The sequence below is a fragment of the Alligator sinensis genome, unplaced genomic scaffold (genome assembly GCF_000455745.1).
Source record: "Alligator sinensis unplaced genomic scaffold, ASM45574v1 scaffold143_1, whole genome shotgun sequence".
In the NCBI taxonomy this organism is placed as follows: Eukaryota; Metazoa; Chordata; order Crocodylia; family Alligatoridae; genus Alligator; species Alligator sinensis.
This window is the reverse complement of record NW_005842156.1, coordinates 1,862,064-1,878,884: the sequence shown is the minus strand read 5'-3', so window position 1 is coordinate 1,878,884 and position 16,821 is coordinate 1,862,064. Positions and strand designations below refer to the sequence as shown.

Sequence of the window (16,821 nt, the reverse complement as noted above, 5' to 3'; positions counted from 1 at the left end):
ACTACAGTGACTTGTTCTGGATACAGATGTATATTCTGCATATTCAGGTATTAGGGCTGTGCAAAACTTTGGTTCCTGATACAATTCAGTGGAGATTAGGCCCGATTTGGTGGCCAAATCTACGAATCCGAATCAAATCAGAGAACCCTTGAATCTCTCTGAATCATATTGGAACCCTCTGAATCAATTTGGAGAGATTCGGAAAGATTCGGAGATTTGGACATAGAGACAGCTTTAAATGTCTTTTCTACATACCTCTAGGTAGCAGGTGGCTCGTGAATGCTGCAATGCTGGGGTACATGGAGTACACAAGAGCGTGGGGGGCTCACCATCGTGCTTGGCAGCAGAAATGGAGGTCCACTTCTGGGTCTGCTGGCGAGTGCACTGTGGGCCCCCCTGCACTATCCCCCAGCTCGGTGACTGGTGCCTCCTGGGTCTGTGGGGGTACCCGGGGTGCCCCTGCTGATTGCTGAGCTGGGGGGCAAGGGGCCCCCCATTCGCTCCCCGGCAGACCTGGAAGTGGACCAGAAGTTCTTCTGGTCCACTTCTGGGTTTGCAACTGAGCACATGGAGGACCCCACCACACTCCTGTGGGATGCTCCATTCACCCCAGCATCACAACATTCACAAGCTGTGCCTACCTCAAAGTATGTAGAAAAAACATTTAAAGCTGGGTCTATGTCCAAATCTCTGATTCTCCTAATCAGCATCGAATCTTCAGATTCAGATTTGGCTGAATCAAATTAGGGACAATGATCCAAATCAACAAATGAATCACTGTCTCTGATTCGGGCTGAATCTGAATCGAATAGCAAGTGCTTTGCACACCCCTGGCAGCTATCTGTTTGCATATGCAGATACAAATAAAGGACTGGAGTTTGAAAATGAAGGACTGGAGACATAACTGAAATTTGAAAACCTGGCTATAACAAGAAACTTAATTCAATTTGTAGGTACCTAACTAAATAGGTCTTTAATCTCTTTCCCTGACAGTTTATTCCAGAGTTAAATTCCTTCACCTACTTCACTACTTCATTTGTACAGTCATTAGTTTTTCATGCATGATATATAAAGATTAGCACATATTAGGGCTATGCGAAATTTCACTGGCCATTTTGGTTTGACAGTTTTGACTCATTTTGAGGTCAAAACAGCAAAATCAAAATGAAACAAAGGTCTTTGAAACAGCCTCAAAACAAAATGAGGCTAGTCAAAACATTTTGAAAGTCGAAATGTTTTAATCATAGCACCGAGGATGGGAAGTCAGTCCAGCTGGCGGATAGGACCAACCTAGCTCAGCCCAATCTAGTGCTGGGGATGGAAAGTCAGCCCAGCTTGGCTGACTCCCTGTCCCCGGCCGATCTAGCGAAATGTCGAAACAGTCTCATAGATTCACAGAAGTAGGGTTGGAAGGGACCTTGTAGATCATTAAGTCCGACCCCCTGCCCTGGGCAGGAGAGAAAATCAGGCTCAAATGACCCCAGCCAGGTAGACATCAAGCCTCTTCTTAAAGACCCCCAGGGTAGGAGCCATCACCACTTCCCTTGGAAGTTGGTTCCAGATCCTAGCCACCCTGACTATGAAGTAGTGCCTTCGGATGTCTAGTCTAAACCTACTCTCTAACAATTTGTGGCCGTTATTCCTTGTTAAGGGGTATTCCTTGTGGCGTGCTAGGGGGAACAGGGTCTCTCCCAAACCCTGCTGGTCCCCCCTGGTGAGTTTATAGACAGCCACCAGGTCCCCCCTCAGCCTTCTCTTGTGAAGGCTGAACAGGTTCAGGTCCCCTAGCCTGTCCTCATAAGGCCTGCCCTGCTGTCTCTGGATCATGTGGGTGGCCCTCCTCTGGACCCTCTCAATGCTGTCCACATCCCTCCTGAAGTGCGGCGCTCAGAACTGAACACAGTACTCCAGCTGCAGCCTGACCAGTGTCACATAGAGGGGGAGGATCACCTCCTTGGTCCTGCTTGAGATGCATCTGTGGATGCATGACAAGGTACGGTTAGCCCTACTGACCGTGACCTCGCATTGTCGGCCCATGTTCATCTTGGAATCAATAATGACTCCAAGATCTCTTTCTGCCACCATGCTCTTGAGAAGGGAGTTTCCCAGATTATATGTGTGCTGCTGATTCCTACTGCCTAAATGCAGCACCCTGCACTTGTCAGTATTGAAACCTATCTTATTTTCTTTAGCCCACCCCTGTAACATGTCCAGATCCTGCTGTAATCTGTCCTTCCCTACTAGCGTGCCCACCTCACCCCAAATCTTGGTATCATCAGCAAATTTAAACAGGCTGCTTTTTTGTCTCAAAACAGCCTCATTGTTTCAACAAAGCAAAACGGAACAGCTGTTTCGAATCGACATCTCGAAACTCAAGGTGAAACGGAATGGTGCCATTTTGCACAACTGTAATACTTACTGTTAAAATGCCTCTCTAAAATCTGGTCAATGAGAAATGAGAAATAATATGGATGGTCTTAACCTTTTTCTCTCTCAATATTGTCTCTCTCAGGTGGATCCAAGATCATGGTAAGGGGGCGCAGTCACACCCCTTCAGCTGTGGGGTGCATGCACATTGAACTCTCTGAGCTCACCAGCACATCTGTGCAGCTCGTACTGGAGTTCCACATGTTCTGTGAGCTCTCTGAGTTCACCAACTGATGGGCACAGGCTCCGAGTGGAGCACCAGCTTTCACAAAGCCCTGAGGTCAGATCTGCATGAAGTCAGGGGTTCCAGCCAGAGGCAGTACAGATAAGCTGGTGGGCTCACTGCATGTACTGCACAGGCAGGGGGAGTGGGGAGGTGCAAACATAGATCTGCCCCTGCCAAGATAATATTTGCTGTTTGAAGCCAACAAAAGCAACACCATGTTCTTCTTTCCAGCATTAAGAGCATTTAAAACAACAACTGAGACTTCATTTGCTTGCAGCTGCTATGGGGGTCGGTGGGGGAAAAGATGAGTTTACACAATTTAAATCCTGATGGACCATTTTAAAAGGCAAACAGAATGCCATTTTAGCAGTCTCTAAACATATGCTTCATGCATGCTCACTTTATCCTGAACCAAGACATTCTTAAAATTTCAAGCAGGGAAACCTGCTCTGGTTACCTTGGTGATAAACTAAAGATAAAAATTGCACGTAATTGTTGCTGATGTCACCACTTCCATATTGTTTCCAAGGTTACAGAGAATCTCAAATAATTGTGATGTTTCATTTCTATACTGTATTGGAAGCCCATTTCCTTTTCTCTGTAAATTGCTTAGTACTGCAGGTAATCTATCTAAGCCTTATCTAATAAGGCATCAGTAGCCTCTCAGCAACCTCTCCTAATGATGTAGATTTATATATTGGAAAAGTAGCTACCTAGATCTGTACTGTGCAATTTGACTCTTACATTAGCTCAATTATTTTTATCCTAAGAATCTATTTCCATAACAAAGTACCTTAATCAATCATACAAAAATATCAGAACAGTAAACGTCTTACTGCAAAGAAATATTACATGTAAATTATCTACCTAAAGGAAGCTGTTCTCTTGCCTGAATGGCAGAAAATTGGCTGTTAACTATTTATAACTGACTGATTTCCCACCCTGCCCTCAAACTCATTTTAAATGCAGAGCATAAATACTCTCCTGTACTACAAAATTTCAGCCATGCTACATGTTCTCCATTATATCCTCTGGTTTATAATGCAACATAGCAAGAATCTCTTTAAAAGCAGTAATTATTGTATTTAATGACTGTTTCACTGTCCTTGGAGTATGGCTTCTTCAGGAAAATTACAGTTTATATCATTAACTATTGTAGTTTCTTAGGAATTATTGCTTAATTGGTGACCAGTTCTGAAATATATTTAAATGATAATACTTTTAATTTGCAATTATTTGCAAAGCAGAATTTTACAGTGTGGCAGTCATGTAATGTAACTGGAATGCTGCATTTAAAATGCTGAGTTTTCTCAAAGCAGACAATAGTTAGCGGATGTCCATCTACCACCTCTCATGTTGATGTGCCTTTCATCACTTGACTGCACTCAGACTGCAGGGCTTGACCTTGTCAGCATGAAATTTTCCACTAGAGCAAAACAAAATGGCACTTACTGTATCTTAACAGTCTGCTCTTACTTATGCAATGGATTCTGAATAGCAATAATTTACTTTGGGCATTGGTTGACTAAAATAGCTTATGTGCATTTAATGCATGAAATGGGCTACATATGGATTCACTAACAAATCTGGCAGGCAACTCAGCTCCCTCCTAGACTTGTGAGAAGGTTAAAAAGCAGGACACAGAGCAAAACAGAATATAAGGGGTGATCCTTTTCTTCTGTTTGTAAAGGAAATGGCTACAATATTAGAGCTGAGCAGATACTGTCAGGTTGTCCCATGATTCTTTATTTGCATTTTCCAAAGAATTTTATTTCAGCTGTGTTCACACCTCTTATCTGCTCCTTTTCATGAATGATTTTGCAAATGAGTTTATTGGCAGATCTGTTTGTTGAAAGTGCATATTTTAAACAAGTATGGTAGGGTATTCACATAAGACAATATTTTTATCATTGTAACGGCATGCATTCACATTTCTAAATAGACTTTTATCCAATTGAGGAAGAGGAGTATACCATGTCACCATTATTTTGTCCAACCAGCTGGAATTCTGAATATTGAATATTCACAGCGAATTTCATGTGAACAGCTACAGACCACAAACTGCTTGCTGAAACTGTTTCATGAATAAAGATAAATAATGAGTGCCTCTGCAAAAATCAAAACCTATTAGTGCATAATTTGTGAACAGAAAAACCCTGCAACATTTATTTATTAAATTTCTCATTCACCTAATACTAATGGACATATAGTTTACACAATAGTTTACTTACAGAAAATAGTGTAGACCAAAGGCTTATGTTTAAGGAAAGGATTATAGTAAGGCTGTAATAAGATGTTATAACGTTAGGGCCTGATTCTCCATTGCTTTCTAAACTGTGTAGTTAATTATGCTTGTAGAAGGTAAGCACAGAAGGACTGTCAAACACTGCTATCTGGTATGACTGGAGAATACTGATGTGGTAGCTATTACCAGTATTTGGGCACACATAATGACTGCATATGGTACAAAGGAGTGGTGAATCAGACTCTCATTTTCCTACAGTGTGACTGCTAAAATCCACAAAACAAGCACTACAGTGATTGTATCCATTTTAGGGTCTAAAAGGGCAATACTTAATCAATGTACTTTATATACCTACAGAAGCACATGCATAGAGCTGTCTCTGCTTTTTAGCAACAAACACTATAATTAAAATAACACTACAATCAGCGACACATGGTTGACTCAGTTCATCCTGGAACAACTCAATTTAAGCTGTAATGCTCCACTGATGAATTTCACTATTTTAAGGTGACTGGATTTTGTGTGCAGTTCCCTGCACAGCTCTGCCAGTGCAGAGTCCTAATCCCTAGAACAACCACAGACACAAAATTTTAGCATTCTACAGGTAACACAAAACTCATTGCCTATGCAAATAAGACATATTTTCCACAGACTCCGTAAGGGGAAAAAACAACAACATTAACCTGCCTTACTCCTTGGCTTTCATGTTGCTGTGTGAATAATTTAATGGATTTAATTTTTTTTATGACATTGTTGTGGAGGGTGCCTACTAGCACACAGCATTGCCACACAAGAAGATTTAGTTTTGAGGGAGATCTTCTTATTGCTCCTGTTTCCAGCATCATAAGGGTCATTTGGATTTCCCCCAAGGATAACTAAAGTTTTGGTTCAAACTTTGGTATAGCAAGAGGAAGCATCTTAAAGCTTTAGAAAAGTGTCCATGCCCAAAGCCCATGAAACTACTTGAGGAAGAGCAATGGTTGGGACGGTGATCTCTAGCTCAAAGACTATTTTAGCTTTCCTTTTGACTCCTGTTTTCTAAATCGATAATGGATTTCCTTCTACAGATGTAAAAAAAAAAAAAAGGAAACTACCATGTAATTTGCAGCTTTCATTATATTCAATATTCTAAGAACACCTTGAATACAATGCTACAGTTATAAATGGTAAATGGTGACTAAATGGCAATGCTGCTCTTTTTAAATTATGGTCACTGCACTGATTTGCTTCCAAACTTCTCTGGAGAGAGCTGGAGAGCTAGGGAACAGAGAGGCAAGGAGTCAGATTTTCAAAGTAATTAGGCAAGGAATTAGATATCTCCTGGGATTTTCAAAAGCACCTCAATCCCACTGAAATCAGTGGAAATAATGCTGGACACTTTTCAAAATCTCAAAAGTGAAATGAGATAATGGAGATAATAGGCAGTAAAGCACAAAGGCACTTTTGAAAATTCCTCTAAGCATAGTTAATCTCAGATTAGGTTTGTTCGTTTTTTTTTTAAATAGTTGTCTACTATCGCTTTCAAAAGAGTTACTTCTGATCTACATTAATCTAAGAGCAAAATCTGGTTGTTAGCAACATATCCAAGAAGTCTGGGACCAAATCAGAAACAGACTCCAATTCTTAACTGCAAACTCTTTTTTACCTGAAAACAGCTACTCTCTACCACGCAGAATGAAGACCTAGGTCTATAGATATAATACATCTGCAGCCTGGATATGAATATGTCACACTGCACTGGTTAGTTTATGATCATCCTACGACTGACAAATATATTCGGGTCCCCAAATCCCCAGACTATAATGCAAGATACTTATCTCTTCTTTGCCATGTTACTTATCCTAGCCATTAGTTTTCTTTTCAAAATGTTCCCAGTACTACTAGTTTAAGAGATTTTATCTATATGATGTAATGCTTTTCAAGAGATAACATTAATTTGAAGAATTTATGGGTCTATTCCACTTTAGAATCATTCTTGGTTCTAATGATGGTCAACATTAGACAATCTTTTACTTTAAAATATTATGCGAAAACAAGCATGCTTAAGCAGTGGCAGCAGATGGAAGAGGTTAAAAGTATCAAATCCCGAATCACCAACTTTGCTAGGCCACCTTCCCTTTATAATTTAGACCCTTCTGTTGGAGATTTGAAAATATATTCCAGACAGATGACATGTTAACAGAATCATTTCATGGTTCAGTATCTTCTCAGTATGATTTATCTCTATCTGTAGGCACTGGAGGTCCCTATTCAGGAGATTTATGAGCTAGGTCCAAGAATTCATTTTGATGAAGGAGAATGTAGGCATCATTACAAACTAAAATATTAACTTTTGCTTTAAGTTAATGCTTCTCTCTCGTTACCAGTTTTAGGGCTAAAATATATGCCTGTAATCCCAATGCTGCCCCCTCACATAAGTGGACAGCTGCCTATGAAATAGGTCTTTATAAAATGTGTACGTTAGTTCACAAACACATATCCCTTCCTCTTCTATGTAAGTGTTAGGCAAAGAAAATGAGTGTAGGAAGAAACTTTTCACTTGAAACTTAACTGCGGCTGCTTTAAGACTTAATAAATGCAATATCTTATGGATCACCCTTCCCTCCCTTTTCAGACATGGCCCTAAAACAATGCTTGAGTCAAATTCAGCAATTGTTTACACAGGAATAACAAGACGAGAAATGACTCTTAAGACTCTTTCAGCAATTTATAGCAGCTGGAACTGTTTGGTGTGGCCAAGTACTCCTCAAAGCTCTCCTCTCTAATGAACAATGTGAAGGATCTCAAAAACAAGTGAGATTAAGCTAAAGATTCAGATCTTAATCAGGACTGTCAGGATGTAGTAAGTAAATGGGAGCAAAGTGGAAATAGGGAAGGTAGAGTATATTAAGGGGCAAGAGAGGCAGCATGGAAAAGAGTGAGAGTGGCAAGAGGAGTAACTCAGGCAACAGAGGGATTGTGAGGAGGTATGGAGGGAGGAGGCTCTGATAAACAGCCGGTCAGTATACAAAAAACAATGTCTAGGGGTCAGAATGAAGTTCTACTTCTGAAGTCCTTTTTTGTGAAAATTAGAATAGTCCCATAACCTCTCTGCTGGATAGTGCCTGTGTTTTATTTTCAAATATTTCTTAGAGCAAAAGGAAGTATTATAAATACATTAGAGGCACAGGCCACTGGGAATTTGCTGATTTTGTCAGAAATGCCATTTTGTTGAAACTGAAACAACCTGAGGATATGGGTCAGAGTCAAATGAATGTCTACTGAATCATAGGAAGTTTAAGTCAGCTGGAAGTTCAGATCAGATAGAACCTGGCCAGCCAGGCAGGCCAGGGTTTGATGATCCTTTAACTCTGGGGTACCTATGCCACTCGAAGACTGTCTCAGGGTTGGGAATCTCCTGGCTCCTGGATTTCAGGAGGTCCTGAGAGCATACAGTGTGCATGTAGGAATATGACAGACCTGAATCTCATCTTAAGCAAGGGCTTTCAGGATTTCTAGGCTCCCTGCTTCAGAGCAAGAAGTCTAGCAATCCAGAAAACTCCAGGTCTAGGCTCATAGCTCTGCAGCAGGGTCTACAGAAGCCCTGAGAAACCTGGCTCTATCTGGGGCCCTCAGGATTTCTCAGGTTCCAGATTCATGGCAAAGGATTTCCCTACCTCACTGGGGAGCGACGGAGAACTCTCACAGAGTTAGGGTGGACTTGAGAGTCCCCAGAGCTGGCAACCAGCTGCTCTATTTTGTTCTGAAAAAAATAAAATGGAAAGGTTTACATCACATCACATCTAGGAAACAAAACAAACAAAATGGTTTCCTTTCCACTGGGAACTTTGACAAAACTGCCCTCGCTTCTATTCTTTTTAAAAGGAAAACTTTTCTGCAATGCCAAACATCCTGTCGTTTCTACCTTGCATTATCTGCATGTTATTTGCTTACTATGAAAGACTATTGCTAAATAGTGGCAAGGAAGTTTGGCACCCAGGGCAAACCCCGCAGTGGCAGCCTGCCCTCACCCCACACATAGATCCAGGGGGCACATGCTTCCCCATGCTTGCCCAGGAGTGCATGCAGCAGCAGGAACTGCCCTCCCCCCATCCCCGTGCCCCCCCAAACAAGTTGCCTGCAGCTCCATCCCATGCCCCACCCTGACTGGGCAGCACCTATTGGCGCCCCTTCACTGTGGCACCTGGGGCGATTGCCCTGCTCATGCCCACCTTGCTATGGCACAGTCTGACTGCTCCCTCTGGGTATTCCCTCCCAACCCAGGAGCAGGTAGGTGCAGGGAAGGGAAATCTATTCACCTGCAGCTACTGTTGCTGCCAGTCTCCTGAGATGCCTCCTGGGCTGAGCTCAGCTGCCACACAGACTGTGTGGAGCAGCTCTAGAGCTCCTCTTGCCTCCAGGACAGCAGGAAGCAGACGGGATGTGCCTCTGACCATGGAGGGAAAGCAGGGGGGGAAGATTTACCTTCTTCTGGACTTGAAAAAGTTCCTGACTCCTGCTCCCATGGCATGGTCTGTCCCAACCCTCCCTCTGCTCGCCCCTCCCCCACCCCCCCCCCGGCCCGCCCCCCCCCCCCCCCAGCATAGGCAGCAGAAGGCGGGGACTAACAGGGTTTAACCCCCCACCCCAAACTAATTTTGTGGCAACTGGCGACAGCAGCAGCACCATGGTGTTGCCATCCTGTAGCACCTGGTGCTGCTCAGCACCAGCACCATGTGCAGTGCCACACCCAGTGCCTCCACTGCGCACTCTTCCACTGCCAGCGCACGCCAGCCCCACAACTGCCTTCAGCCCACCCAAAGGATATTTTCTCCTGCCACTACCACCCCCCAGAGGAGCAGAGAGTGGGGAAAAGTCTAGGAGTAGATGATGCAGTCACCCCTGCAGTGCCAGGCGCTGCTCCCATGCCCCACTTTGTAAAATCCTGGATCTGCATCTGATGGAGGACAGTCAATCTGACACTTTTTACTTTTAAGTGCAGTCATAAGATTTAATTATTCCTCTTCTTGAAGAGGAAACACCAGAATGACTGCAAAATATTTTGCTAAGGCACGGAAATGTGCAGTACATACAGCAGATTAGCGCAGTACACAAAAAATGGAAATCAAAAGGCTGCAGTTAAGAACATAGGAGAACAAGCGCATAATCATTTCTGATAGCTCAAGGACTTGTTTCAGATAAAACAAGTATGTGATGTCCAAGTGAGATGCAAGTGTCACTCATTGTGAATGACAATTATGCCCCCATTAAAGTTCAAATGAGTCCAGTCAGCAAAAGTAACCAAGAGAGAATAAAAGCAGTTGGAACAATATAGGATGTTCTGCAGCAGTGAGATATGTATTTGATAATTCATAGCATTTATTGTTCATTCTTCTCAGTGACTCCTTACATTTCCAGAGAAAATGTTACTTGGCTGTGGGTTACCATAGGCGCAGAGTAATTCTGCGACCAACTTTAGTGCTGGCTCATTCCTGCATCATTAGGTATGTGTATACAGAGCTGAAACCCAACAGAATCTCATTTAAAACTCCAAGAAAATGTAACTGAATGCAAATTCACCATTTCAGAGTGAGACACTAATTTAGGTGAAGGAAAACCCAAGCCTTTTAATTTGTTGTGCACATGATGGATCAGGCACTATACAAAGACCTGAGAGCCTGCAGAGACATTTGAAAGTTGGAGAGCTCACTGAAGCTCTTTTTCCTTCCCCTTGGATATGCTTTGCTTCAGTTCTCCACAAAGTGTTTATTTGAACCTATGCATACATCAGCCAGCACAAGCCAAAAGGCAGCAGCATCTCTTTTTTTGTGGGGGGGGAGGGAGAGGGTTCTGGATCAAACCTATTGATATCAAAACAAGAAACTAGAGCCCTATTTGTTTTTTTCCCCTATATACAATGATCAACCAAGTACTTTCAGTTAAATAACTTATTTTGAGTTAAGAGAAAACATTGAAAAGGAAGTAATGTCTCCATGATTTAGAATAACATGCTTGTATCTTCTGTAAGAGGCTACAGCAATTTTGAGAACAAAATGGTTTATGGAACAGAAGGTTCACAAACAAAAATCATGGGAATTCAAAGATATAAATCATCATAGGAATTTAGAGATAGAAAATAAGGATACAATCTCACTCACACACATGCTTTTTATAGTGAAAGCAGCATTCATTAAAGATACCAGACTAAGGTCAGAGAAAATTCAGAGTTGTGTGTGCTGTACAGCAGTGACTGGTATGCTGCAAGCTTCCCTATGTGCTACACTTTTACCCACTGCCTTCCTAGAGTGTTTATTCCACTTCTTGGAGACACTACCTTGAGACATGAGCGATGCCTAAAAACTCTTTTATTAGTGCTGACAAAAAAATACTATCTGTACAAGAAACTGGAAGGAGACCATTGCTAGACTGTCAAATAACAATCAGATGATAGCAATATTTGGTCACTATTTGCTATGTTTATGGCTTTGTATTCAAACCAGTACCTAGAGAGGGCATGCTCCATATCCCATAACCAGTCCCTTGAGCCATCTAGTACCTGTCATAGTCCATTATGTCTTATGTGAGGGGACTGTTACTAGTGGTAGAGTTCTAGCTCATAAATGCAAAGCAGATGAAAATCTCTTGCCTCAAGAAAAACAACAAAGGACTGCTACCATTAAGGAGTTTACTTAGTAAACTAACATGGTATTTATCTCATCAAGACAGACACCTCATCTTGATTTGTGAAATCCTAAAGACATACAGCAGTTGATAGAAAAAAGGATAAGTCATAAACAAAAATGAAAGCATCCCTAAGTCCCATTCCATATATCTTCCTATCACTTGCTGTTACTTTACACTACTGACATGATTGCTGTTCTTTTAAACTGTTTTGAGCATTCATCTGATAAAATTTATGGATATTAGTTTAGAAATCGGAAGCCTCCCTTGCTGCTTTAATTGCCATGACCTGTTTTATACTTGCGCAAAGGCAACAAGATGAACTGCTGCTTCAGTCTGAATAATTTTTGGAAGAGTGGTGGCAGTTCAGCCTGGGTTGGGTATAAGGAGATAACATTATGACGCAAAACCTAAGACAGCCTCATCTGCATATAAATAGACTTAATCAGAAATGCAAATTGCAATCAGATTAATTTTAAAAGCCCATGATAATTGTGTGATTGTGCAGATAACAAAAGGTCAAACACTTGTATTGTTGAAGCTTTTAAACTGCTATCAGTCCACAGCGATTCTTCGTTTACAAAGAAATGTGGAAAAGACAAGCATTTGCCAGTCCACAATCAACCTTGGGCAAATTCTTGAAAAAAATGTCCACGTATTACGACTGCTCTGTTGTTAAATTCTATTTCACTCTGTCAATAAAATCCTGACTTGTACAGTTAAAAACCCCAGTCCACAGAAGCCAAATCAAAACAAAAAGATCATGTGAAATAAAAGATTCCTGTTACACTAATATATGTAGAAAGTGCATCTATTGCAATTTCATATATACATATATAGTGCACATCTTATTATCCAAAGCTAAATTAAAAAATAAATGACAAATGCAATTTACTAAAATTGACAGATATATACCATTATTAAAACGATATGCACTTCTTCCACAATCAGGCAAGTCTAAGATTTCAGATGAATAACATTTAAAAATGTTATACTACATTTTTAGATACTGACACCTGCCTATTTTGAAACAAAAGGATTTATCAATATTAGCTAAGAAAATTATATCCAAAGTCTACTATGGATGGTATTAAAATCAAACTCCAAGACAAGGGTAAAGTAAATATTGAATTCTATTATTTCAACTAGACCCTGTGGTTCTTGGTTGCCAAAATCAGACATAATAGGAATCATCTTAAAAGCATTTCTTTTTATCTATTTTCCAATGCAGGTTTCTTATGACTTGAGAAAAAAATGTTTACAAAATATTTTACTTCTCACTAGACTCCCCATGAACAACAAACTAGTGAGTCAAGAGAGCCATCTAGTGCCATACCTTGGAATCTTAAAAAGTGTTTTCACAGGATGCATGTCAAATAAGGGTGGTTCTCCATCACCCAGTTCAATAGCTGTGATCCCCAGGGACCATACGTCACACCGAGCATCATAAGAGTAGTCATACTGTTGTTCACAAGCAATGACCTATCAGAGAAAAGCAGGGAAAGCAATCATAAATTCTAAGCAATTCACACTGTTGTAGTGCAATACAAAAGTACTTTTGTAAGTCATGACCAAAATCTCAAGTAATTCCAGTTGCCTGTATTTCCCAGATGAAAATATCCCCAGGGAATTTAAGAGCAAAATGATCATTTCTCTATAGGTTTGGAGCTTTTTTCTGATTATTATCCCACAAAATTTAATAGAAATTTGTATCTTGTATATAGAACTCTATTGGATGTTTCAAAGGTCTTTAAAGAATTCTAAATTAAATTCTATATGTTATCAGAGTACTTTTTTACAGAATTAAAATGTATGTATGGCTTCCTATTGATTTAATCTCTATCAACTTCTAGAGATTGTCATAAAGTGAAGGGATGTGCATGGCTGGTTTTCAAGTAAAAGTATTCCATCATTCATTCCTGTCAATAAACGTAGTTTCCCTCCTCTAGGTTTGATTAGATCAAAAAATCTAAATTAGAATATTAGGAACCTAATCTAAAAGCCCCCTAAAATTACTGTGACTCTTTCCATGGATTTCAAAGGAGCTTTGGATTGAGACCTGCATAAACACTGCAAGTGAAAGTCATTCTCTAAATTCATGTTCTGAAATAGGATGTCAACTAAAAACAAGCCCTGAATGTGAATACTGGCAACCTTGTTAAGGGGCTAAAACCCAAATTCAGGTTTAATACTTATCTCTAGCAAAGGATGAAACAAAACTCAGCACCAAATCCCCTTGCACATATTGGCTGCATCCACACAAGCAGGGGCATGCATTTGTATCAGCACATATAGTAGTGGCACAAATTTGTGCTGCAGTGCACACCCCTGCCTGTGTGCTTTGCACTGGGACACATTGTCCCACTGCTCCATGTGATGCAGGGGGTTCTGGCTGGGGCACAGGGTGCCTCAGCACAGGGCTAGCCAGCAGGCAGCCCCATGCTGAGGCCCCTGAACCCCAGACAGCCAGAGAGTGGCACATGGATATGGGGGAGTAGGTAGCTCAGTGCTGCCTGCTTCCTCATCTCCATGTGCTGTGGAGCCCCCCTGATGAGGCATGAGGAGTCCCTACTCTGAGGCACCCTGCGCCCCAGCCAGCCACTCCCTGGCTGGCTGGGATGCAGGGTGCTTTGACTTGGGTGATCCCAATGCCTCAGTATGGGGACTCTGCAGCAGAGCCCCCACACTGAGACATGCAAAGACAGGGGAGCAGCTAGCCCAGGCCTGCCTGCTCCCTCATCTCAAGGCACACTGCATCTCAGGTGGGAAGGCTGGCTGGGGTGTAGGGTGTCTCAGCGTGAGGGCTCTGCAGCATGCGGAGATAGCCCTGGGCTGCCTGCTCCTTGTCTCCACGTTTCTCCCAGTCCACACCACTTTGGTATGTGTTGCACCACTTTTTTATTCAGGGGCGGGGGTTGCTACCAGGAATCCTGGTGCTGCAAATTAGCTGAGCTGCACACTTTAATGTGCCTGCATGTCTGGATCCAGCCATTGTGGTTCAGACTCTGGATCCAGAATTTGAAGCTCAGAACTGGCACCAATTGTAAGAATTGCTTTTAAAATTGTTCACCCTTCTGCAGTGATTCTGCAAGGGCTTAACTTTGCTAATTTTTGTTAATGATATACAGAATTTTTAACAGCTCTAATTATTTTCTTTATAAGAAATAGATGGTACAAAGATGGGTAGTATTAATTATGGTAAGAGGAAAAGCACCTACTATTCCAGCAATATTTTATTTTTAGTCACTTCCTTCATTTGGTCTATCTATTCTCAGATAGTTTAGTTGTTCATCTAGAGCAAATTGGTTCAGAAAAAAGATAAGACCTCACCTGAACTTTCTGTCAGAGCTAGAAAACATAAATGATTGGATATCTCTTCTCCCTCTTTATTTTTTCACTTTGACATGCCAAAGGGTTTCCTGTTTCTACTCAATAGAGGCTTCTATGTCACATTCACTACTGTGATGTCTGATACTTCCCAGTATTACGCAATGTGACTAATAGCTGTCACGTGAGATTCATTTTGTCTCTCATTCTCTTCCCAGGAGTAAAACTGGACTAAAAGGTTTGTAATGGTTCTCAGTTCCTGTAGGAGTTTATTCCAGTGTTGGACTGCTCCCAAGGAAAGCTCTGTCACCTGAATAGATGAGCTCTACTTCAGCAGTGGACAGTTCCATTGTACCTGAGCAATGGATTTGTCTACCACTATCTTCATTCCACAGTTTTAAATGATTGTTTTAGGTACCCTAGGCCTGAGCCACTGAATGTTTTGAAGATAAGGATCAAGACCTAGAATTCTACACTAAATTCTATGGGAAAATAGTCTTTAGAAATCAGCCTGATATGTTTGTTATAAATAGCCCATGTTGCTAAAGAGAGAGACTGCCATTTTCTCATCTAGTTTACTAAGGAGTCCTGACTTATGAGTAAGCTTGGCAGAGTTCAATTTTTTTTTTTATAATTTTTATAATTTTAAAATACTTATGACTAGGTATTTTGAATTGATATGATTGACAGCACCAGAACAGCCTTCCTACTGTAGCTCACTGCAACCTGGATTTGACTATAAAACTTAAATAAGAAGAAAAAAAAATCAAGGGACAGGCTGAAATATCTCAAGCTAGGAGTGTTTCCTTATCCACTTCTCAAAATAATCTGTTCCCAAGGTTATCTTTTTACTGAAATTACGTGATTCAGCTCCCATAAAGTGTAAGGTGGCAGTTTAGAAGACGTCACAAGCAGTGTATCCATACATGACTAATTACATTCTTTACATTATTTTTCTCCATTTTTTTAAAATGTCAAAAATATTTATCTAATTGGTTAAAAAGGTGCTATTGTCCTCCAAAAAGTCTTTCCCAAAACGTCTTTGTATGGACCCCATCACTATTGTCAGAATGCCTCAGAAGTACTGAGGAATTTAATTCTAAACACCTTGCAAGGCAAACTGGTATTTTTTCTACCTTGCAGGGAGAAAAATGAGGCACCTGCTTAAGGTCACATTGGAAAACTGTGACCGAGCCAGGAAGTAAGCCCAGCTCCCCTGAGTCTGAGTCTAGTGCATTCAAATAGAAGAACATCCTTCCCCTTCTTAAGCACGGCATGTTGTAATTGTTCCTAATTCTACTCTCTCTAATTCAACAGCAAAATCTGCTATACATCTAAGCCTTCTTAGAAAGTTTATTTACAAGCTATGCCAAAATAATTAAGTGAGAGTCACAGGGCACTGCATTCATGATGGATGGTGTAGTAAAGAGATACTGGCACTGTTTCTAGGAAAAAAAAAGTCTTTGAGCTTCTGTAGGCTTCAATGTAGTGCAATAGTTACCAGAAAAGAAGAAAGAACATGTGAAGTATCTTTCAGTACTTTCCACTCCATGGTAGTTTATGCATGCAGGAAATATACCACACACTGCTAAAACCACATAGCAGAATAACAATGGTATTCTAGTCATGAGGCTTTAAAAATAAATAAAACTGATTCAATGTTATTTCTAACTTAAGAGCCTGAAATGACTCCTTGGAAGAACCTTTTCCTAATTCAGTGTTCTCTTTGTTTCCAACTAAATTTAATCAATGAAAGGTGCAACTAAGCATGTTCCAGAAAGTTTCCTGTACTTACCTATAGAGCAGGAGAAGAAAAATATATGAAAACAGTAGCTTCCCTATCAGTTTTAATGGCATCAGGCAATGAGGGGCTGCTGGACTGAAGAAGGTTTGCTGTCTACGTCTCATAGAAGTTAATAGGTATTCTACCCGTGGC

The 16,821-nt window shown here is 41.0% G+C and overlaps 1 protein-coding gene across 1 annotated transcript in view; it reads right to left on the bottom strand.

The window, feature by feature from the left end:
* Positions 1–16,821, bottom strand: part of MYO3B (myosin IIIB) — a 240,350-nt gene that overhangs the window by 167,614 nt on the left and 55,915 nt on the right. Inside the window, exon 7 of the mRNA XM_014520807.1 lies at positions 12,895–13,040. Within this exon, the coding sequence (XP_014376293.1) occupies positions 12,895–13,040 (146 nt within the window). The remainder of the gene's footprint in view (positions 1–12,894; positions 13,041–16,821) is intronic.